General features: G+C 51.6%; 8 protein-coding genes across 8 annotated transcripts; 5 read left to right on the top strand and 3 right to left on the bottom strand.

Moving 5' to 3' along the window:
- CC1G_00700 (hypothetical protein) lies at positions 1–2,694 on the top strand (the record flags this gene model as incomplete). The annotated part of the gene is made up of 6 exons (XM_001829469.2): positions 1–526; positions 575–654; positions 710–1,264; positions 1,327–2,346; positions 2,401–2,487; positions 2,542–2,694. The coding sequence occupies 6 exons, from the start codon at positions 1–3 to the stop codon at positions 2,692–2,694; spliced, it is 2,421 nt and encodes an 806-aa protein (XP_001829521.2).
- A 101-nt stretch (positions 2,695–2,795) lies between these two features.
- On the bottom strand, positions 2,796–4,537 carry CC1G_00701 (voltage-gated potassium channel beta-2 subunit). Its single transcript, XM_001829470.2, has 9 exons — positions 4,377–4,537; positions 4,277–4,317; positions 4,132–4,217; positions 3,917–4,027; positions 3,763–3,848; positions 3,594–3,701; positions 3,487–3,541; positions 3,326–3,434; positions 2,796–3,267 (listed from the first exon to the last, which is right to left on the bottom strand). Exons 1-9 carry the CDS (start codon positions 4,480–4,482, stop codon positions 2,890–2,892), a joined length of 1,080 nt encoding a protein of 359 aa, XP_001829522.1. The 5' UTR covers positions 4,483–4,537; the 3' UTR covers positions 2,796–2,889.
- Positions 4,538–4,996: 459 nt separating this feature from the next.
- On the bottom strand, positions 4,997–5,682 carry CC1G_00702 (hypothetical protein; the record flags this gene model as incomplete). Its single annotated transcript, XM_001829471.1, has 4 exons — positions 4,997–5,062; positions 5,116–5,259; positions 5,316–5,424; positions 5,480–5,682. The coding sequence occupies 4 exons, from the start codon at positions 5,680–5,682 to the stop codon at positions 4,997–4,999; spliced, it is 522 nt and encodes a 173-aa protein (XP_001829523.1).
- Positions 5,683–6,102: 420 nt separating this feature from the next.
- Positions 6,103–9,483, bottom strand: CC1G_00703 (hypothetical protein; the record flags this gene model as incomplete). The annotated part of the gene is made up of 8 exons (XM_001829472.2): positions 9,415–9,483; positions 9,166–9,355; positions 9,070–9,113; positions 8,483–9,026; positions 8,301–8,442; positions 8,175–8,242; positions 6,939–7,946; positions 6,103–6,879 (listed from the first exon to the last, which is right to left on the bottom strand). The coding sequence occupies exons 1-8, from the start codon at positions 9,456–9,458 to the stop codon at positions 6,103–6,105; spliced, it is 2,817 nt and encodes a 938-aa protein (XP_001829524.2). The 5' UTR covers positions 9,459–9,483.
- A 204-nt stretch (positions 9,484–9,687) lies between these two features.
- CC1G_00704 (Ser/Thr protein phosphatase superfamily protein) lies at positions 9,688–10,547 on the top strand (the record flags this gene model as incomplete). Its single annotated transcript, XM_001829473.1, has 2 exons — positions 9,688–9,921; positions 9,978–10,547. 2 exons carry the CDS (start codon positions 9,688–9,690, stop codon positions 10,545–10,547), a joined length of 804 nt encoding a protein of 267 aa, XP_001829525.1.
- Positions 10,548–10,971: 424 nt separating this feature from the next.
- On the top strand, positions 10,972–14,612 carry CC1G_00705 (coatomer beta subunit; the record flags this gene model as incomplete). The annotated part of the gene is made up of 15 exons (XM_001829474.2): positions 10,972–11,137; positions 11,174–11,354; positions 11,406–11,427; positions 11,476–11,877; positions 11,930–12,322; positions 12,373–12,910; positions 12,963–13,084; positions 13,134–13,328; positions 13,388–13,501; positions 13,551–13,638; positions 13,690–13,752; positions 13,808–14,094; positions 14,159–14,345; positions 14,398–14,520; positions 14,581–14,612. 15 exons carry the CDS (start codon positions 10,972–10,974, stop codon positions 14,610–14,612), a joined length of 2,913 nt encoding a protein of 970 aa, XP_001829526.2.
- A 1,986-nt stretch (positions 14,613–16,598) lies between these two features.
- On the top strand, positions 16,599–18,958 carry CC1G_00706 (hypothetical protein). The gene is made up of 5 exons (XM_001829475.2): positions 16,599–16,676; positions 16,733–16,822; positions 16,888–17,193; positions 17,693–17,822; positions 17,876–18,958. The coding sequence occupies exons 2-5, from the start codon at positions 16,748–16,750 to the stop codon at positions 18,763–18,765; spliced, it is 1,401 nt and encodes a 466-aa protein (XP_001829527.2). The 5' UTR covers positions 16,599–16,676; positions 16,733–16,747; the 3' UTR covers positions 18,766–18,958.
- Positions 18,959–19,254: 296 nt separating this feature from the next.
- CC1G_00707 (hypothetical protein) lies at positions 19,255–21,870 on the top strand (the record flags this gene model as incomplete). The annotated part of the gene is made up of 11 exons (XM_001829476.2): positions 19,255–19,318; positions 19,398–19,557; positions 19,620–19,716; positions 19,772–19,808; positions 20,046–20,332; positions 20,382–20,502; positions 20,553–20,892; positions 20,946–21,058; positions 21,110–21,153; positions 21,210–21,278; positions 21,343–21,870. 11 exons carry the CDS (start codon positions 19,255–19,257, stop codon positions 21,868–21,870), a joined length of 1,860 nt encoding a protein of 619 aa, XP_001829528.2.
- Between the last annotated feature and the right edge of the window lie 137 nt (positions 21,871–22,007).

Below are 22,007 nucleotides of genomic sequence, written 5' to 3' on the forward strand. Positions count from 1 at the left end.
ATGACTATCCGGCTCTGTAATGTGGATGTGCCTCTGGAGGTCATCGAACACATTGCTTTTTCCCTAGTCGCCTCTGAACCACTTGGAAACCCTAGCAGTCTGCTCCCCTTCTTTCTTACTTCACGGAGTATCTCCCTCGCTCTCTCGCTCAAGTCACGCACAACGCTCTATGCTCGTATCTGTCGTCTCAAATTTGACGTGGGCGCAGTCTCACGCAGGGAGTTTTCACCCCATACCAGTGATCTCAATGATCATCTCGTTCAAATGTGCCAACTCCTCCAATTCATCCGTCGCGGTGATATTTGGCACGAGGACGCGATCGACTACTTGATCCCCGCATTCATTGCCATGCTGGATAATGATGGGAAAAACCGGGCGCAGCTGGAGGACGCTGGAATCGAGTCCTTCCTGGACGACTTCGTGATGAAACGACTCCATGAAGGAAAGGAGCTGAATGACATGTGGCCACTGGAGAACCCCGGCAATGCCTGCGCCTTGTGGTTATACTGGATGTTTACAACTCCGGGTATGTCTTTTTCGGTTCCCTTGCACATCAATCTCATAGAATTGCCAGAAAAAGTCGAAAGCGAAACCCAGCCAAAGAGGAAAGAAATCCTGAGGTTGCTTCTTCCATACATCGTATGCCCATATCGCGTAGGTGTTCCCCGTTATCAATTGATCCCTCGTTTCCCCGCTCACCTTGTTGCAGTATGTATCCGCTTACGCACCAGCCACGCATAGCATCCTGCCACTTGGAGACTCCAATCCAATTCAGAAACAAATGGTGACCATTCCCACTGCCCACGGGCTATACCCCATCTATCATACCGAGCGACAAGGAAGCATCGTCCTCCACCATTTCCGTTCCAACACCCCCATCTTACTCCCTCCAATCAGTGCTGCTGCCAAGTTATTGTATTGGTGTCGTCACGAGGTGTCACCTTTCTTCGCCGTTCCTTCCCATCTGCCCCTTTTTCATTCTACAGGGGCTCCGGAAATCACGCAGGAGATTCTTCATGAATTCAATAGGTCCAGAGTTGCGAAGCTTCCAGAGGTCGCACGGTGGGACTGGGATCAGGGTACGCTCACTGTCAATGGCGTCCGTGTGAAGGAGAGCGGACAGACAAGACCTTCCCAGCGATGGGATATGGACTGGTGGAGGATGCGGATGTGTCGTGACGTATTCTACAAGCAACCTCGATGGAGATTGGGACATGTGTATATGAGGGGTTTGCTCAGCGGCGTGTGGCATGGCGTCTATTTCGTAAGTGAAACGTATGGGTCTTGATCAAGTACGAGTATACTAATCTGGTGTCCTCCGTCCAGCTCGTTAATGAACCCTCGATTCAGGAGATGCTGCGGACCTCACGTTGCCCCGCCGACCTCTCTAGCTCCTCGCTCGCTTTCATGCCGCAGCCTATGGTTATGAAGATCCAAGAACACGGGTTCGTCAGAATACCCCCTGTCCAGAGGTCGCCGTCCCCGATCTCTATTGAATCACAATCAAGACCCATCCCATTTGCCGAACCTCAGACCATCACTGCTTGGGAAGATGTGGAGAACCAACCCAAACGCATTGTCGAACCTGTCGATCGCAGCCTCTCTAACGCGTGGTTTCCTGGTGCTATTGGGAATCTGCACTGGGTCAGAGGACCCGATCTCGAAGTTGGCCCCAGAGATCCCATGGCACTGCCAGCAGCTCACGGCGAGCCACGCCTACGTCCGGCCAATGAGTCTACTCGATTCTTCTTACGCGATCCCGGAGTACCTCATCCCGAGCACCACACCTTCGATTCGATCCCTGCCAGCTTGACACAGCATCACGTTTACGAGACGTACGATCCCAAGAGGGAGAGTATGCATGAGCGATTGGTTGATGCCTCGAGGGACCCGAAATTATTCCATCTCGGATGTCTTCGTTGTGCTGACAGAGAGTCGTATCTGGCCGCTCGCCGAGCTCGAGATTGGTCAGAGGCTCGCAGACTCGCCGAAGACACCTTTGCAAGCGTCGGGCTGGGTTTCTTGACCCTCGATACGCTGGAGTCAGAGTCTGACGAAGATGACGAGGGCGGCGGAGTTGTCGACCTACGCCTTGACATGGAGGATTTGGAGGGGGAAACATCTTCGCCTCTCTCAGAGTGCTTTTGTGACGACGGGGATTGCGCATGGTCCAGATGCGAGGAGTCGAGCGAGGAGGTGGACGAGCATGAGGACGCCGAATGTGGACATCCGGGGGTATACAATATCCACGGGAATGTACACTACGGACCTCTACGGCGGTCTCATGATCGCTACAGAGTGGAAGAATGCGATGGGGGTGTAGAGGACACTGTCGTCACCAGCGAGGTATGGTTTTCTCCTGCATCAGTACTTTCCGATCCTGACTGTGTCTCCCTCTAGCCTGATGCTACGCGTGACGCCTCTCTGGGTTATAGCATATACTACGGTCGTGTGCGACGCTGGGATGGTCTTGTCGCCATCTTGAAGGTCAGCCCAACCACACCCCGTGCCATAAGTTCCACACTGACGTGTTGGGTCCAGCAACAAATCCTCGGCGAGCGCATTGCAAGCCTCTTGTTCTATGGGTACATTTGCGGACAAGACAATTTTGTTGGGAACTGGAGATATGCGGGGACTGACCCTTTGCTACCGAGCTTTGAGAGCTGTTTCATCATGAGCAAGAAAAGGGACTGAAACCGATTTCCTCTACCCGAATTTAAGTCACTTTTTATTTTAATTGTCATACTTTTATTTGTATTAGCAACTTAACCCACTCATTCGACATCACGCACATATACAGCGACAGCTAGTCTTCATTTGCTTCTAGTTCTACACGTTTATAATCTACTTCTACACCCCAATACCACCAATCCGGCGGCATTTTAACTTTTAACGCCTTCCATAAGCATCCAAAGCAGGTCGACCATAAGTAGGCCACTCCTCCGGCTTATTATCCAAAATCTTCTCAATCTTCTCCAAAATCTCCGGCGTCAACTTGGGCAACACCTCCAACGCCTTCAAGTTCTCCACCACCTGCTCAGGCGAGGATGCTCCCAGAATAACGGTACCGGTGTTGGGGTTCCTGGCGACCCAAGCCAGAGCGAGGGCAGCAGGCGTCGTTTGGAGCTCTTCTTGAGCGAGTTTGGTGAGCTCGCGGACTTTGCGGATCTTTTCTTTGCCTTCGGGCGTTTCGAGTTCTTTGATGGTGTTCTTGAAAAAGTCGGAGTGGCTGGAGAAGCGGGATTTATCGGGGATGCCTTCGTTGTACTAGAGGGATGGAAGAAGGTGGGTCATTGTGGAGAAGCGAGTGATGGGTGTTGTGTACCTTGCCGGTCAAGAGTCCGCTGGCGAGTGAAGACCAGGTGGTAGTCGAGATACCGTATTTCTCGTACAGGGGCTTGTACTCCTTCTCGGGGCGTTCGCGGTGCAACATGCTACAATGGAGTCAGACCTGAATGTCAAGGATTGGTGTGGTGATCAACGTACTGGTGCTGGCATTGCTCAGCAATGGGCGGGATCAAGTTGAGTTTGCTGGCGACGTCTTGAAAGCTTGTGAGACCCAGCGTCCATTAGAAACAACAAGCTGCACATACGATAAGCCTCTTCGATCCTCTGAGCACTCCATTCAGAAGTTCCCCAGTAGAACGCCCAACCCTTCTCAATGACATAGTTGAAAGCGCGAACGATCTCCTCCATGGGGACTAGACAGATGTCAATCTTGAGAACCATCTTCACAGAGAACGGTAATTATAACCAACTCACCGCTGTCGTCATGTCTGTGGGCGAAGATGACATCGACATAGTCCAACTGCAAGCGCTCGAGGGATTCTTTAGTTCCTTCGATAATACTGCAACGAGTCGGGATCGAACGCTTAGACTTGCGGCCAAATGATGAATAGGGGCCAAAATGACGTACTGCTTCCTCGAGAGACCGCTCTGGTTGGGTCCCTTCCTCACTCCCCAGAAGATCTTGGTAGTGATGATAAGATCGGTACGCCTCAATCCGAGTTCCTTAATAACGCGTCCCCTGTAGTAAGAGTCCAGTTGTTAATCCAAAGGCGAGTGGGTGGGTTGATGGCAGAAGGCGCTCGCGATGACGCAAGCGGGGAGACTGGTAGCGGTATTACCCACATTTCTTCCTCAGATTTGCCATTGGCGTACACCTCTGCGGTATCGAACATATTGATTCCATTCTCGAACGCGGTCTTGATGATATCCTGAACGTTGGTAGATGGGTGAATTTCATTCGTCACAAGGTACGATGTGGAGAACAAACCTTAACGGGGTCGCCGACAACGGTTCCACCAAGGGTCAACCCTACAAACAAGATTCAGATTCCGTTGGACAAGCTGAGGCTCAGAACCATCCAAACTCACATCCACCGAGAGAGAAGAGAGGAACACGCAGGCCACTCGGTCCGAGACGGCGGAAAGGCATGTTCTTGGGATCGAACTCGAGCTTGACATCTGCGCCGCTAGCCATGGTGATTGTTCAATTAGGTGGTTTAGAAGGTCAGAAGGGCGATAGATCGATGAACGATAATCTGTGAGATACGAGGAGAAGAAAGGGGAGATGACTGAGATGTTCGGGATTTTATATCGTCCTGTAGCGGGATGCCGATTGGTTGCGCATAATCAATCGTGATGACAAAGGATCTGGCTGGACAATCCATGGGGACCACATGCAATGTCACATCGTCCTCAGAATGTTCGTTGAGGTTCCACCGTTGGAACCATTCGACTGTTTCTTGGTGCAATTCGAGGGAAAGTTGGGTCATCATGGCCACGAGATGAGGAATTCGGATGTGGCTCCGAACGTTCGTCCAATGGGTTGAATTGATCATGTGGTTAGCTACAGGTACACTGATATAAGGAGTGGACAAGTCAGAACGGAAGGCTCCCGAAGAGGATCTGCAATACCCACTAGGTAATCGTAACGGTCATTAGCAGGGAACTACTATACAAAGCAACACGAAAGCAAGGAAACGGAGAGAGAATCAGTCGAGGGTGGAAGCGTCGGAGACAATGGCCCCGTCAATCATGTACAGATCGCCGTTCGAAGCCTGGAGAGAAGGTAAGCGTGCGTCCGTCTTGGACATTGGACAGCGACACTGACCTCCTTCTTGCTGATGATGTGAATACCGTCTTCCAGAGTTACTTGGGTCCAGTCAGGGTTCTTCGCTTTGGCGATAGGCTTGAACGTGATGGACTTGGAGGTGAGAAGCGTTTGTTGAGATCCGGTGAGGGGAATTGGTGCGCCCTAATGGATGGTTTGTTAGCCTGGGGAAAAGGATCCACCCACGGAATTCTACTCACAGGTACAATGTGTGCAGATACCCAACGCTCTACATTGGCCTTCGAAATTTGGTCGTATTCTTGTTCAGAAATACTGATGTTCTCGTCAGCAAGCTTCGATCCTTGGTGCCTGGAATAATAGGATTAGGTTCGCTCATTTAGCAATCCTGTTACAACAAACGTACGGCTTCCTCGCCAGGTTCATCACAGCCTTGTTCGTCGGTACGAACAGCGTCATCTTCATCTCCTTCTGGGACAGTCCCTGGCTCAACTCCAATTCCCTCGCATAGGCGTAGAATATCGAAGCCTTGTTCTCAATGGTGAGCAGGTCGGCCAAGGTGGGTTTGCTCGAGACTTGGGGCGTGTATTCAGTGTTCGGTTCTGCCATTGGAATTTGTTCACTTTCGAATGCTAGCGCTGAAGGGAGTACAAGTGAAAGAATAAGGGAGGCGTAAGAGATCCGCATTGTGTAATGTGTGGTGGAGATTAACAAGCTCGGAGCAACGGTGGAATGAGCGAGCTGCCTGCCTTGGGCACATGCTTGGCTTTGTTTGATCCCGAAGCCTTCGGACGGCAGGTCGGAGTCTCAAAGTGCGGCCATTGGAAGCGCCCATGGCCAGTCGCCCCCAGTGCGAATTCAAAAAGAAGGACAATCGCTGAGGATAGGTATATAGTACATAGTGGCTGCCATAATTTAGCTTTTTTACAGTTGTAGTCTATAGGAGACCCCGGTAAAAGATATTCAAAAAACTCGTCAGTCCATTGACAGACAGTACCAAGCTAAAAGATCATCATTTCCTCCTGCAGGTTAGAAGGAGCCTCCTTCTCCAAGAGGAGTAACGACGGGGGTAAAGGTAGAGAGGCCCTTCTTTGAGTAGATTGTGACCGTTTGACGGTTTTTGACCTCCATCTTGGCCAGAAAATGTGAATCCTCAGAGATATCTGTCGGGATTTCCACTTTGATCCACTGCCCAATGTTTGAGTACTGAAGTTCGACGTCGTCGGTCTGCGACCATATCTTCCATAGGACCGTTGAAGGTTTCTGTTGAATCAAAGTCCAGCAGGATGATAGAGTAATCTCGAAATGGGGCTGTTTCGTTGGTTTTGATGGGGGACCGTCTCGGTGAAAGAGTTCAATAGAGGCGCGCGGAAGATTTTTCCGCGCCACCTCAATCCCGTACACCCTATGATTCTCGTCGTCAACCTCGTAGGTCCACCAAATCCTGCCAAAGTCTTCCTCCTGTCGGATCGCTGAACGATACAACCGCTGCTCGACAACTCCTGAGGTTTCGTTGATTTTGGTCCCCTCGACGGCAGCACTGAACCCAAGAGGATACTTCATTGCAAGTTTTAGAGCCGCTTGGTGGGCAGACTTCGATCCGTGGGATTGTGTGTAGCATGCGTCGCGGGACAGTGTAGTCGCAGGCGCGACATTGTACATCCGAACCTGCTCGACCATGGTATCAACGTCGACCTTAAGAAGTCTCTGATGATATGGTTGAATGGCCGTTAAGCCCGACTTTGAGCCACATTTCAACCGGGAGAATCGGAAGTGGCATTCGCGTGTTTGGGAATGCGATGAAGACTTAGCGGAATCCGAGTCAGCATCTCCCTAAAGCTGAAGACGAAGCAGTGCGTACTTACATGGAACTCAAAATCAGCCAGTAGCTGTAAAACCTGACATTTCTGTGCTGGAATAGAAGCCTTGGATGAGTACGACTGCTTGTAAAGCGCGCGTGACAGGCGATAAAGTTCGGCCTCTACGTGGATGTGAATCCGACTCCCTCCAGTTTCACCCACTTTCCCCGGGGGGCTGGGTGGCTGTTCGTCAGTCCCCGTGGCTCCATCCAAGGGACCAGCGTTCTCTTGCACGGGGGCGCTCTTGTCGATATATTCATCATCATCGTCAGAGCCTTCCTCGGGAGCTACTTTTGGCTCATGTGGATTGCCATTCAAGCCGCCTCCGTCATCTACTTGTTCAAAATAACCGCCGCCTTCCATTCCGTCGCTCCCCCTGCTTGCTGAGTTCGGTGGAAAAGTTGGCCTGTCGTCCTGGGTATTGGGCCAAAGGTTATCGCCGGGTATTTCCTCAAGTTCGTGTGCTGTGGAAGTGCTCACACGACCGGGCTCAACCGGGAGCCTCGTTGCAATAATATCATCCAAGTGCATACCGGTCGCCGACAAGGTATGGTCATCAAATGTGACCGGTTTCCCGGACGTGTCGAACACAGGGACGTCAATGAAGGCGGTTGGAGTGAAGATAGCTGCGGAGTAAGGGGCGGTGGCTTTACCAAGGGCTTCGAGAGCTAAGCGCCCTGGGGCAACGCTCGTCGAGCTGAATATGTGGACCTGTTGTAGATATCCGATTCCACGTTCGATGAGCGGTTCATGGAAACCAGCCAACATACGGAAGGTATCCTTGCCTCCAAACATGCCTTCGGCAAGTTGAGAGAGGGTGGCGTGGTTTGAAATGATGTGTTGTCGGGCGTCTTGGGCAACAAGGATTAACTGGGAGACATGCGGCCCTGGGACAAGTTGGCGATGTGCGGGCGGCGAGTACGATCTACTTTTGTATCCCCTGGGATATTGCTGGGACTTGCCTCTTGCTCCTTTTCTCTCGTCACTTGGCAGAGTATTCGAGTGGCTGGTGGACTGTACAGTAATGGTAAGGCCACTGTCGTCTAAAACTCGACGAACCATCAGCAGTGTTCACAGCGAATTAGAAACCACAAACATGCTCCAGGCATCGAAGGCCGCCTATCCCGCTCCAGCCTTATCATCGAGTCCTCGCGGGCAGTGAGGAGCACCTGAGCCGCAAAAAGAACCTGGTTCCGTCCTAAGTCCTCCATTCCGGAACAACGAGAATAGGTTGTTGCTCACTGCTACGATGGAGTAGCCCTGCCCCATGGATCCTATAGTCAACGCTTTAGCTGTGCGAGATGTTCGTCCTATGTCGGTGGTACCAGGACAAGCGTTAGACTCGTGGCAACCCGCAACTTGTAACACCTTTAATGGAATTTGTTTGGTTGCTCCAAACACGTTGCTTTCCAGTGTCCACCGTATAAGCGCCCATGATGTTTGCCCCTGCTGTGAGACTCCCATGCACCGCCCGCTGCATCGGAAAGTTGGGACAGATCGAGGGGCATCTCTGAGTAGGCAGTCCAAGTTTATTTTCCATAATGGCACACAGTGGTTAACTTCCAAGTTCCAACCAGCATATAGTTGTAGCGTTTTACATTGGCTCTATGCCATACCGTCGACTTTAACTGTGCGTAATATTCTCGTATTTCACCCTCTGGGAGAAGATCCAACACGCGCTCGTTTCCAACAATTGGAACCATGAGGTTCAACACACCCATCCACCGCAGCCCTATTCCTACGCGAGAATTGGCCGTACCTTGGGTCCACCGCAGGTGATGGAGAATGTGGACAGCAACAATGCTGCGCGGTTCCAAGAGGCGTACGACCTGGAGATCGCCGGAGGTTCTGTATTCGGATTGAGAACCATTCGGTGATACCTTCTCAAAGTGATGGCGCCATGTCTGAGTTCCACCGAGCTTGAGGGGCACCAGATACTCGTTGGACGAGACATTCAGGATATATGGATCGCCATCCCTCAGTGGAACGGCTTCCGGAATACTCGAGGGACAGAGGCAGATAACTCCCCCAATAGTCTTCAGGTGAACAGGCAGCTCGTTGAGATCACGCTTGTCAGCCAGATGTGTAGGCTCGCTACAAGTACAATGTTCCAGTCCGGCTTTGACGAGGAGTTCACGAGCGATGTTCCAGCTGGTCGTCCGGAACGAGAATAGCGACCATCTTGTCAAGGGAGGTGAGCAATGGGGGAAGGGCCTGATTGAATGCCACTCACGATAGTTGTTTGGTTGGCCCCGTATAAGGTCAGAACTTGGTCGCCCCATTGGATATGGGGGATTTCGGCCTGAGTGAATAGTCGCGAGATTGCAGCGCATTGTCCCCAAGGATACGTGTACGACGGCATTGGATATGGCAAGCCGGGCTGAGTCTCCCTCTGGCCCAACAGCAGCTGGTCAGAAGGTGAGCTTTGTCGATCGTCAGTGTACTGAAATTTCCCGACAAGTTCAGGAATCAGGGGACACACTCAACGGAGGATGTTGCACCCATTTCCGGCCGTTGAAGGGACATTGGTGAGACGAGATGGTCGCGTCCGTGGACGAGGCTTCTGCAAAGTCCGATTCAAATTTGGCAGCACTGGCGATTAGGTCGATGGAGACTAGCGCGCGCCTCGCAACATTGCACACACGCGCAAAACGAGAGCCAGTGGGGAGGGGCAACACAGCGAATCGATTTGGCTAGCTGACTAAGTGTACAGCCACCAAAAAAGCGCTTGAATAGGAGCCACGACGTAGTAACGATGACCCTCATCCAACTCCTGAGTGATCTCCACCTAGAGGTCGAGCGAGAAGCAGATCAACCCCTCTACACGTACGACTTTCCCAAGAGCCCCGACTGCGACATTCTCGCTCTCTTGGGTGACATCGGCTGGACGCGCGACGACCGTCTCTTCGACTGGTTAGAAACCCAGCTTTCCCGCTTCAAGCGTGTTTTCTTTGTTTTAGGAAACCATGAACCTTACGTGTCGACGCTGGTAACTGAAATCTTGTACCAGTTAGAGCAACACTGATGGTGGTATTGTTATTGTAGGAAGAAAGTGAAGCCCGTCTTGAAGCATTCGCACAGAAATCCTCTTCAAACCACCAGTCCGACCCTTCTAAAGGAGAATTCATCTTCCTAAACCGAAAGCGCTACGACCTCTCCCCAGATATCACCATCCTCGGATGCACCCTATGGTCTCGCCTCAACCCAGACGACCTCGACATCCTGTCCTGGTCTCTCACGGATTTCAAACGCATCGAGGGGTTCACACCTGAGAAATACCAAGCCGCACATGAACAGGATCGGGAGTGGCTTCGAAATACCATCGAGTCGATCCGGAAGGAGGAAGGTCACAGGAGGATCGTGGTCTTCACCCATCACGCGCCGACTATTGAAGGGACTGGCGACCCCAAGTTCTTGGGTGGCCCGACGAACAGCGCATTCGCGACTGAACTCACGAAAGAAGAGTGGTGGGGTCCTCCAATTTCGCTTTGGGCATTTGGACATACTCATTTTTCCTGTGATTTCGAGAGGGGAGGTGTGAGGGTGGTTAGCAATCAGCGTGGCTACAAAGAGGGCGCGAAGGACTTTGAACAAGTCAAGGTTCTTTCTATCTAGACAAGATCTCGCCACTGTTAGGAATACTTTCAGTCCGTTTGTATAGAGCCCTCAACCAAGCCGAGTTTTTTCAAAATCACATCAGAGCTATTAGCGGTCGCTAAAGGAATATTGATAAGCGCCCAACCTTTTCTTCCTTGAATTCTTTTACGCTGGGAACAAACGGGGACGTGGTTAGACTTCTCTACTGTTGTTCCCCCGAGAAACTAGTGTTCGACACATTTATCGCCTGATGTGCTCTAGAGACGCAGTATGATACTCTTGAGATGACCTCGTATCGAGTTCCGAAACTATCGGGAAAGGTATTTGTTCATGATTGGATCTAAAGGTGTTGGCCTGTGATGAACGGTCGCGGCGTCAGCGATGCTGAATTAACGTGTCCCTTGATTTCTGCCCCGGTTCCGTCTAGTTTCCTCGTTCCAGGATGGCTTCACCGGATGCTACATGTTATACCGTCGTCTATGAAACAGCGTCAGAGACCCCTTCAGCCAGCGAGCTGCGCTCGGCCTTGGAGAAGGGCTCTGACGAGGTCAAAATCGACACGTTGCGCAAGATCATAATCGCTACTATCAATGGCAACCCCCAGGCGCGTTCTCTTCCCATATCTCGAATTCCCTAGCTGATAGTTTCTCAACGAAATGGCGTATCTGGTCTTGATAAATTACAGCCTACACTAATGATGCCTATAATCCAATATGTCCTGCCTTCCAAGAACAAGCAGCTGAAGAAACTCCTACATTTCTATTGGGAAGTTTGCCCAAAGTATGACGAGAACGGCAAGCTGAAGCAAGAGATGATTCTCGTCGTGTAAGTGATCTCTAAACGCGAATTTAATATAATCTAACCGAAGATATCTAGGAACGCCATCCGAAATGACCTCGTACGCATTCCTTAGCGCCATCGTTGACCGTATCCTAACTGTTTCCAGCAACATCCCAACGAATATATTCGCGGCGCAACCCTCCGATTCCTCCAAAAAATCTCCAAAGACGCTGAACTTCTCGAACCCCTCGTCCCAACCTGCCGATCCTGCCTAGAACATCGCCACTCTTATGTTCGCAAGAACGCGGTCTTCGCGCTCTATTCGATATATCGCGAATTCGAGAACCTCGTCCCCGATGCTGCAGAGCTGATGACCACCTTCCTCGCCGCTGAAACCGATTCAGCATGCAAACGCAATGCATTCGTCTTCCTCGCTCACGTTGCAACGGACAAGGCTGTCGAGTACATCTTGAATTTGGGAGATAATGTGGGCGGTTTGGATGAGGCGCTGCAGATGAGCATCATCGAGGTCATTCGACTGGACTGCAAGGGCGAGACTGCACACCGCGTATGTCCAGGATTATTTCAAGGAAAGGAATAGGCTTACCCCTCTCATCTAGGCGCGATATATCCGCATCATCTTCGAACTCCTGAACGCCTCCTCGCATGCAGTGAAATATGAAGCAGCCACAACCCTCACCGCTCTCACCCAGAACCCCGCTGCCGTCAAAGCTGCTGCATCCTGCCTAATCAACCTTGTTATCAAGGAATCCGACAACAACGTCAAGCTGATCGTCCTCGACAGGCTCGAGGCCCTGCGCACCAAGCATGAAAATGTGTTAGATGGGCTCATCATGGATGTATTGCAAGTCCTGTCCCACAGCTCGGATATCGAAGTTCGTCGCAAGGCCGTCAAGATCGTGTTGAGCATGACCTCGAGCCGCAATGTTGAAGAAGTCGTTCTGTTCCTCAAGAAGCAGCTGCAGCGCACTCAGGAGTCGGATACGGAGAAGGTGAACTTAATTACTTTGGTTGTAAAAGCACTGCTAACAACGGCGTATAGTCGCCGGAATACCGCCAACTTCTCATTCAATCTATCCATGTCACCGCCATCAAATTCAGCGAAGTCGCAGCAAGCGTCGTCCACGCTCTTATGGACTTCCTTGGCGACTCGAACAACCCCAGTGCCCTCGATGTCGTTTCCTTCGTCCGCGAAGTCGTCGAGAAATTCCCCCACCTCCGCGCAGCCATCACTTCCAAACTCATCTCCACTCTCACCGAAATCAAGTCCGGCAAGGTTTTCCGTGGCGTTCTGTGGATCATTGGTGAATACACCGAGGGTGTCGACAACATTCAAGAGGCGATGCAGGAGATTAGGAAGGTTCTGGGCGAGATCCCTATTCTCGCATCGGAGCAACGGCTGTTGGATGAGGCTAGCGGAGGTGCAGAGGAAGAGTCGGAGGAAAAGGAGAAGCCAGCGGTGTCGACCAGGCCACGGGTGTTGGCTGATGGAACCTATGCAACTGAAACAGCGTTCTCGACGTCCTCCGCTAATGCCAGGCTGGAAGCCGTCAAGGCTGCTGCTAAGCCCCCCTTGCGAAGTGCGTCCCGTTTCATTCGATTCCAATAGCTGGATCCTAATGACCTACCCAGCTCTCATCCTTGGTGGAGACTTCTTCACTGGATCGGTCCTCTCGTCTGCTCTCACCAAGCTGGTCCTCCGGTTTGCAGACATCTCCAAAGATGCGGCTGCTTCCAACTTGCTGCGCGCTGAGGTCAGTTCTTATCTATGCTCAGCATTTTTGTGTACTCAGTGCGGTGCAGGCAATGCTCATCATGACTTCTATCATCCGAGTTGGCCAATCCAAGTTCGTCACCGTTCAAATCGACGAAGACTCGAACGAGCGTATCATGAACTGCATCCAAACCTTGAGCGAGCTTGATACCGACAAGGATGTCCGCGAGGCCTTCTTGGACGATACCAAGAACGCGTTCACGAAGATGCTTACTGCACAGGAGGTGTGTTCAGCTTCAGTCCACTTGACAACAATTGGCTTGACCTTGATCGTTTCCTGCAGAAACGCGCTGCTGAGAAGAAGGAAGCTGAATCGGAGAAGAAGGTCGCGGTGCAGGTTGATGACCTGCTGTCATTCAGACAGTTCTCGAAGAGGCAGGCGGATGATGTTATTGACGTATGTGCTGCCTATGATATCGAGGCACTGACTGACCTCGGGTTTACAGTATGACGAAGATGTCAGCAAGGCTACTGGTGCCACTGAGGTGCAGGAGGACTTCATGTCGAACCTTAGCAGGATATCCCAGCTCACTGGTAGGTGAATTGGATGGTAATGCGAATTCGCTGATTCACAATGTCCATCAGGTTTCTCCGACCCCATCTATGCCGAAGCCCTCGTCAAGATGCACGGCTTCGACATCCTTCTCGGTAAGCGCAGATCCCCTTCTTCATTCAACCATCTGTGAACCATCGCTCCCACCAGACGTTCTCTTGGTCAACCAAACCCCCAATACCCTGCAAAACCTTTGCATCGACTTTGCTACCCTCGGAGACCTCAAGATCGTCGAACGTCCCTCCGTATTCACTATCGCACCCCACGGCTTCCAAAGCATCAAAGCAACCATCAAAGTTTCCTCTACAGAGACTGGTGTCATCTTCGGTAGCATCCTTTGGGAAGGGCCCAACATGGGTGAATCGTGTGTGATCCTCAACGACATCCATATCGACATCATGGACTACATCAAACCTGCCTATTGCAATGAGGCCCAGGTAAGTCTTGGTCTCTTAGGTGTGGGAGTATGGGATGAGGTTCTGATACTGGTATCTGTTTCAGTTCAGGAGCATGTGGACCGAATTTGAGTGGGAGAATAGGGTCAATGTTAATTCGCCGATCGCGGATCCTCGAGAATACCTCCAGCACGTTATGAAGGTTACCAACATGTCGTGCTTGACGCCCGAAGGGGCTACTTCTGGTGATTGCGATTTCTTGTCTGCGAATATGTATGCTCGCAGTCTCTTCGGTGCGTCTCGTGAACCTGGCGTCTGGAGACTTGTCGCTGATGTACGATTTAGGCGAGGATGCGTTGGCCAACTTAAGTATCGAACGTACGGAGCAGGGTACTGTTACTGGACACGTCCGAATTCGTGCGAAGACGCAGGGTATTGCCCTTTCGTTGGGCGATAGGATTACCATGGGTGTGTATCATTCCTCCTTCCTGCGGCCACCGTGATGCTGACGACTTCCTTCTGGTGTAGCTCAAAAGGAAGCGAAGCCTCTTACTGTGTAATGAGTAGAACGATGTTGTGTTTTTATCTTTTCTGTAATTTGGGATTCTTTTTATTCTTCGTCTGTCCTTGATTCTCTTTCTGGGGATTGGGTTCCGACCAGCCCATTGCGGGTTAGGTGCGATCTGCCCGATGAGGAGATACCAGTCGTGATCCAGGAGAGTCGCAGGTGTACTACCCAAGTTGCCACGGTAGGGTCGCATCTGTTTGCCCGCAAGAACGATAACGCCTACTATCTGTCGTCGCCTATCGGTCTTTGTGCTGCAGCCAGGCGCCTATTAGTGTTTAAAGACCGGACGGGGCCTTTTGGTCGCGTCCAGGAATATAGGAACTCTAATGTCTATGATAATTCCCGTATTCATCGGCCAAACCTAGTTCATTTTCAAAAATTATCCGCCGGTCTGTCAAGTATTCTGAATACCGGCTTGACAACCGTTCGAGCTCGCTGAACTCGAACTATACTGAGATCCCGAATCGAGCCTGCAAGCTCTGGCTATGCCCAATTGAGATCGGACGTTTCTAAAAATAGCATCCGGCGAACCAAATACTGCAAGACAAATTCGGCTTGTGCGCCGCCGCTTGAATGGGACGATCTGGACTGTGTTTCCCCTGTACAATTTGGCCCAAAGGGCGCCCTATCGACAACTTGACTGTGGACCTCGATGTTCTCGGTGCTCTTCTAGACGTCTCTGAGCAGATTGGAGAAAAGGCGGGCGAGAGTATAGAGGCCTAGCAAGCCAATAATACGATGCTCAATTCTGCGCTTCGAGCTCTTAGTTTGTACGTCCTTCCGACACCGGTGAGTCGAGCTGTTCTGATCTTTGTTGTTGAGAACTAATGGATGGATTGATACTGACTGTTGGTTGTGCTGCTGGTCGTTACAGGCTTTTCGGATTACGCCCTCGTTGGACACTGAACCGACGCCTAGTAGTAGCAGACCGGGTTCGACGCGTGTCATGAGCAACCCGGGGACGCCAAAGAGGGGAAGAGGGCGAGACTCGGGAGAATATGGTATGTTCTATCTATCTTTCGTGCGTGGTCGCTATATGGGACTGAGATCGGCTCTGCAACGTCCCCGTCCCAATTAACCGCTGTACTGACCCGAATCTGGTCGTGTGCTACAGATCTAAGCCCGTACTCCCAAAGCGTGTATATGACGCCTCTAGGCCACTCGCCCCTCAGAAACAGTCACACCCCCGACGGATACGACCCGGAGAGAACGGAAATGAGAACTGGAAGTGGCAATGGCAGCGGTAATAATGGACATTACACGACGGTTATCACAACGGACTCTGACAAAAGGCGATCAATCCCAGTTCGATTTGGTGACGGTTGTGGATGTGTTTGTCACCGCCATCACCTGGCTGAGCCAGGATCCGGAGGGATTGGGGTGATTGGTGTGCAAAGCGAGCCGGTGACTCCAGAAAGGGGGTGGGTGGGGGATAGAGGGATCGGTTCGGCCAGTCACCTGTCGGTATGTCTGGAGTTCGTTTCTGTGTATCCTTCCCTGTTGGGCGTCTCTTTCTGTTTTGGGGCTCTGTGAGCTGGCTCAGATTTCCTTCAGGGAGGTTCAAGTTGCGCAAGAGCGTCTGCTGATCATTGAATTTAGGAATCTTGGCAAGAATCACCTTCTCCCGCGTCAAGAACGCGGAACAGACAGTCATATAGCGATAACGTAAGTCATTCGGTCGTAAAGAGAACTTCGTTATTATCGGGCTCACATTGTTTATTGAATTTCGAAGGACGCCGTTACTCTCCCTTCAATTTTGAATGCGGTAGGTTGACAGTGTTTGCTTTGGAGAAGTGTACCGACCAGACGTGCAGAACGCCTACCAATCCATCGGTGCTGAAGTCTTCGCCTTACGAGGCCCGCATGATTATTGCAGCAATACAGACTCAAGTCCCGTCCGAGGTATGATTGACGTGAAACAGGTGAAGAGCCCCCCCTCTTCCAATTCAATCGTCAACTGTCTGACTTCTGACCGATTCAGAAACGATATTCTGCCCCAGCGGGGACTTCAAGCGACCTTCTATCTCCGGACCAGTCCCATGAGGACTGGGAAAAGGTGACAGTGATATTGATAGCACAGCAAGTACCGGAAGGCTAATTAATGGAGAGAAGTCGATGTTACAGATGATGAATCGAGACATCTCTCTGGCACTAGAGCCCTCTCCTCCGCAGGCGCCTGCTCCCCCGAGTCGGAGATCCAAGGTGGGCTGTGCCCCCTGTGTTAACCCCGTTAGATTGAAGTGAACTAAGCTCGATTCGCTCGGTAGGACCCAAGACCCAAATCGTACCCCAATTCGCAGTCCTATTCCTCCAAATTGTTCGAGTTGGAGCTTTCACCGATCTTCGAGGATATTCAGGTGTTTGGCAGCACGAGTCTGTGTGGTCTTGATGATGATGGGGCCGATGAAGCAATTCCGGACCATGAGCATTCGCCGGAGCCTGATTCAGAGGTCCCACGATGGAGACCGACTATCGATGAGGATGGAGAAAGTGTGGATTCTGAACGTGACCGGGGTTCTGAAAGCGATGAGGAAGGATCGGATTCGTCATATGGGCAGTTGGTCGAAGAAAAGGTAAGCTTCCTCGTCCGTTTATCTTCACATCGTGATAGCACTCAGTGTATGCCTCACGTTGTCCTTTGTCGACATACTGTCGCTCCCCACTTGTTCGTTTTCACCACTTGTTCGTTTTGATGGTGATGGGCCATCGTTTTTTCTCTACTCCGCTGCGTAAGAGCCAATGGGGACACGCCTTTCAGTTGATGGCTCCTGATGGATGTGATGGCACTGAATTTTCCTCCTCGTTCGTTTTCACCCATTCCCCTTCGTTTTTCGTGGTTTAAAGTGCATTATCATGCTTAGAATTACTGAAAATGTCGGTATACCAAGTTATAAGGCGAAAGGAGCAGCGGAAACGGAGAAAACGAACATGTGGTGAAAACGAACAAGTGGGGAGCGACAGTACTGTGGCAGCAAATGCTCACTGGGCATTTACTAACTTTCATATCGTTTCATCGATTGATCGGCGCCTTTCCCTTCTGCACAAGCCTGGGACTGAATTGCACTCTACCAGAGATTTGGGTCTGCAGCGTACGACGTGAGCGTTGGCCAGGAAGATAGCGACATCGAAGTAGAAGAGTTTTGGGTGGATACGAAGGAACAATATGAAGAATTCTCCGCTTGTGTGGAAGAGGACTTCAAGGGTGAGTGGAATAGAAACCTGTCGTAAAATCTTCACTGAAACCGGTCATCAAAGGCGATATCATGGAAACTCACCAACTAGTTCCTGCGTTGACGTTCACATCTCCCACACCGGAAGAGAGTAGTTCGAGCGGAATGGGCGATTGCTCTGATGTTCCACAGGAGGGGAAGATGGCATTGGAGGACCCAAGAACGTGCAGGTTCGCGAGTCAGGTGGTGGATGAAACCGTCGAGGAAGTTCGGAGGGTTACTCCGACGCAGTGGACCGACACAATGGAATCCTCTGTGAACACCGTTGATGGGAGGAATGTTGGGGCTTGGAAGCATGTTGATGAGCACGGGCGTCTTGCGCGACCGCCTCCCTTGGTTATCGATCCTCCGACTGCGCGAAGGAGCCTCAAGGAGGCAGAGGGGTCAGAGACGCAAACGAGAAAGCGGTGGTCGATGGCGTCGTATCAAAGCCAGAGCAGCAGGAAGAGCGCAACCTGGAGTATCCGGTCTTCGACATCTTCCATCTGGCGGCGAGTGTCTGGAGCACTGTTTCGCGGCAGCAGAGTTCCAGGAGATGCCATCCTGGAAGGGAGTCATGAATTCGTAGAGTCGTCGAACGCTCACCAACGATCCCCACAAGAAGGTGATGCCACTTCCCTGAATGGCGATTTTCACAGAGAACGAGAACGAAATACTGGTACATCAACCCTAGGCCCGACACGTGCATTGGCAGCAGGGAGAATGGCAAATGACTCAGAAGCGGTCCCTGAGTATAGGTTGCATGGTGTGAAAGGCGTGCGGGAGAGGTTGAGGAACCTTCCGAGGAGGATGGGCGCGTTGAGTGGTCAAGGTGCGAATGCTTCGACCAGGCGAGGAAGGCTAAGTTCGTTGCTTCGATCTGGCGGAAACGAGACCCCGGGTCATCGACGCAGCCTTCCTGCCAGCACAGTATAAACACTTCATCGAACGGTGGTGATATGCGACCCTTTTTTCTTCAAATTTTCGCGTTCCCTTCTTCTGGATACCCCCAATTGCTGCCTCGACGGTAGCCCGTGCGCATCGACGTCGCCCATCAAACTCCTGCTATTTCCTTGGCGACACCTTCTCTTCTGTATTCTTTGCTTTACTTTTCGAACTGTGATTTGAAGTTGGAGGATTCCACGAGTTTCTGGATGGATTTGGAATATGGTGAGTGGGGGAACTGGGAGGAGGCCGTGTTTTTCTTGGCTAACGTCGGATTACGTGATCAAAACAGAATAGCGGTACACTCGAATTTATGACGATTTTTTGTGTTCCTAAGGAGCTCCGCTGCACGCGCCCTCCATAATGAAAGTGTAAGGAAACGATTGGGAGTATTTCATTTTCCGTTGAAAGTCAAGAGGACGAGGAGGAGCGGGCTTAGCCGGGTTCTGAGGATGTTGATCGGAGCGGCTTCATGTGGAAATGAAGGAAAGTGAAAAGCGTACCGTTCAATCGTTTCAGCTAAGACACTCATCCGTTAACTTGGGTTCGTCGTCCTCTCTTCTGGTTCACTACTTATGCTCGACCGCGAGCTTACGCCGCTTTCTTGCTTTCCCCCATGTTAGCTTCCCCCACCTCCCCTCCCTCCTCTGGTGCCCAGCAGGACAATCCCACTCCAGCCAGACCATGGCTTGACAAACTCAAACAGGCGGGGTCGCTGACCATCCACCACGTTAAAAGGCATACCGGCGTCGGTGTCGTCTGCGCTGTAGCCTACTTTGACCCGTACGTTGCCATCCACGCTGGGCGGGGCAGTTGAATGCTCACTTCTCGTTTCTCGTTCGCAGGGGAAATTGGGGTGTAGACTTGCAAGCCGGCTCCCAGTTTGGGTATCGCTTGCTCTTCGTTGTACTGCTCGCCGGTCTCTTTGCGGTGTTCCTGCAGGTGCGCGGTGCTGATTCGAGGCGATAAGGCTGTTGCTGACGATGTGCACTTGTAGGTCCTTGCGAGTCGGTTGGGATGTGTGACGGGACTTGGTACGTGTCTTTATTCCTCGCCATTTGGGGTTTCGCTCCATCTCGCCACCAACCACGCCCTGCTCGTGTACCTCGCCTTTTCTCGCGATTCCGATATCGTCGCTCAGGGTTGGGAAAAGTGCACTAGTCCGCGGATTACGACAGATCCCAGTCTATTATTGTTTTCGAGCAGGGCGGGTTTAATCTCCGTATCCCCCTTTGCTGCAATTCCAATCACTGACAATCTTCGACGGGTAGATCTCGCCGGGCACAGTCGTTTGCTGTTGTACAATCGACCCAAGCATACGCTGCTCTACCGATGGTTGGGCCTCTACCCTCTTTACGTCCTCGCAGAAGTCGCCATCATCGCCACGGATTTGGCGGAGCTCTTGGGATCTGCCATTGCTCTTTGCATGCTCTTCCCGTCCCTCGAACTTTGGCACGGCGTCCTGATCACTGCGTTTGACGTCATTGTTATCTTGGCCTTTGGTGATCCCTTGAGAGGGCGGCCAGTGCGGCTGTTTGAGTTGCTCATCGCCGGAATGGTATGTGCTTGCGCATTTTTCGGCTGTCTGTTTGCTAACTGTTTTGCAGGTCATCGCTGTTCTGGTGTGCATGTGCATCGTCATTTCCAAGGTCGACGTCCATTGGGGCGATGCGTTCCTCGGCTACGTTCCTTCCAAGTACATCTTCCAGTCCGGAGGGCTCTATACCTGTAGGTTTCATTCTTATCTCCAGTCACCTAGACGCTGACCTTTTGATCAGCGGTTGGCATCCTTGGTGCCACTGTCATGCCTCACAGCTTGTTCATTGGATCCGCACTCGCCACTCAAGATCGTATTGAGTTCCGCGAGTTGAAGAAGGAGGATTGGCATTCTATGGATAGTGCCGAGATCCCTCGCTCCCGGTTGGGTTACATCTGGCATTCGATTAAGCACCATGTGCAGCACGCCTTTGCGAAGCCACCTCCGAGTTTCTATGACCAGGCTACGAAACACAGCGAACACGAGAACAATCCGTTTGCTTTTGTCCGTGCCCACCTCTATCATGGAATCTTCGATGTTGCTGCCAGCCTCTTGGGCTTTGCTGTTCTCATCAACTCTTCGTAAGCTATATGTAGCCTATCGTTCCATACTCCTGATTAACCTGTCTTTCCAGGATTCTTATTTTGGCTTCCGCTGTCTTTTACTATGGAGACCAATGGTCAGGCGATGGCGACCCTGCCAGTCTTTTCGACTGTTATGACCTCATCCGTGACATTGTTGGGCAAAGTACGCATGCTCTCGCTTTATTCAAGGTTCGTTGCTGATCCATCTACTCAGGCGCAGCAACCCTCTTCGCTATCGCTCTTTTGGCTTCTGGCCAGGTACGTCACCCCAGCCTTCCGGTTGCCAGTGCATTTGATTCACAACATATATCCAGAGCTCATCCCTGATCGCCACCGTTGCAGGGCAAGCCGTTTGCGAAGGCTTCTTGAGGTGGAGAGTTTCTGTAAGTTACCGCTCGACACTCGGTTCTCTTGATCTTCTTTTCCTGATGCTGATTGTCACTGTAGCCTCTTGTCCGCCGGCTCATTACCCGGTTGTTGGCGATCATCCCTTCTATGACGGTCGCATTGGTGGTTGGGAGGCCGGGCATTGACGCATTGCTCGTCGCATCCCAGGTCGTGCTTTCGGTCGTTCTCCCGTTCATTACATTCCCCCTACTTTGGTGCACGTCTTCCAAGACGATCATGAGCGTGCGCAAGCCCAAGAAGACAGTCGAATCCTTCACGGCTGAGCCCAGTACATCAGACCTCGCGGTCCCCGTTCTCAACCGGGAACCCAGCGGTGCACCTTCGACTAAGGGGGATGCGAAGGTGCCGACTTCCCCGACCATGACCGTCTCCCCTCCTGGTACCCCGGCATCCGACGGCCCAAGCAAGATTCCTGATGCAGGGACAGCTGAAAGCGCAGATGACTACGAAATGGTGGATTACAGCAACAACAAGCTCACTATTGCGGTTGGTGTCGCCATCTGGTTGCTGGTCGTTGCCGCCAATGTCTACGTCCTCATCGACTTGGCCCGCGGTGGTTCGGGTTAAACCTTTGAATCCAAAAAGCCTTCGACTTTCTTTTACTCTCTTATTTTTGCATGATGCCATTTACTTTGTATTTTCTTTTCGACGACCATAGTGGACACCTTCAGTGATTATTGTTGTGATCACTAGCGGCGGACCAT

The sequence above is a fragment of the Coprinopsis cinerea genome, assembly GCF_000182895.1.
Source record: "Coprinopsis cinerea okayama7#130 chromosome 1 map unlocalized cont3.1, whole genome shotgun sequence".
Classification (NCBI taxonomy): Eukaryota; Fungi; Basidiomycota; class Agaricomycetes; order Agaricales; family Psathyrellaceae; genus Coprinopsis; species Coprinopsis cinerea.

Bases quoted from the DNA above. Each gene is read 5' to 3' on its own strand.
- CC1G_00701 (XM_001829470.2), bottom strand. From the start codon at position 4,482: ATGGCTAGCGGCGCAGATGTCAAGCTCGAGTTCGATCCCAAGAACATG. The intron at 3,702-3,762 runs GTGAGTTGGTTA...ACATCTGTCTAG, and splicing joins CCACAGACATGACGACAGCG to TCCCCATGGAGGAGATCGTT. The intron at 3,435-3,486 runs GTACGTTGATCA...ACTCCATTGTAG, and splicing joins GCTGAGCAATGCCAGCACCA to CATGTTGCACCGCGAACGCC.
- CC1G_00706 (XM_001829475.2), top strand. From the start codon at position 16,748: ATGAATCGAGACATCTCTCTGGCACTAGAGCCCTCTCCTCCGCAGGCG. The intron at 16,823-16,887 runs GTGGGCTGTGCC...TTCGCTCGGTAG, and splicing joins CCCCGAGTCGGAGATCCAAG to GACCCAAGACCCAAATCGTA. The intron at 17,823-17,875 runs GTGAGTGGAATA...CGGTCATCAAAG, and splicing joins TGTGGAAGAGGACTTCAAGG to GCGATATCATGGAAACTCAC.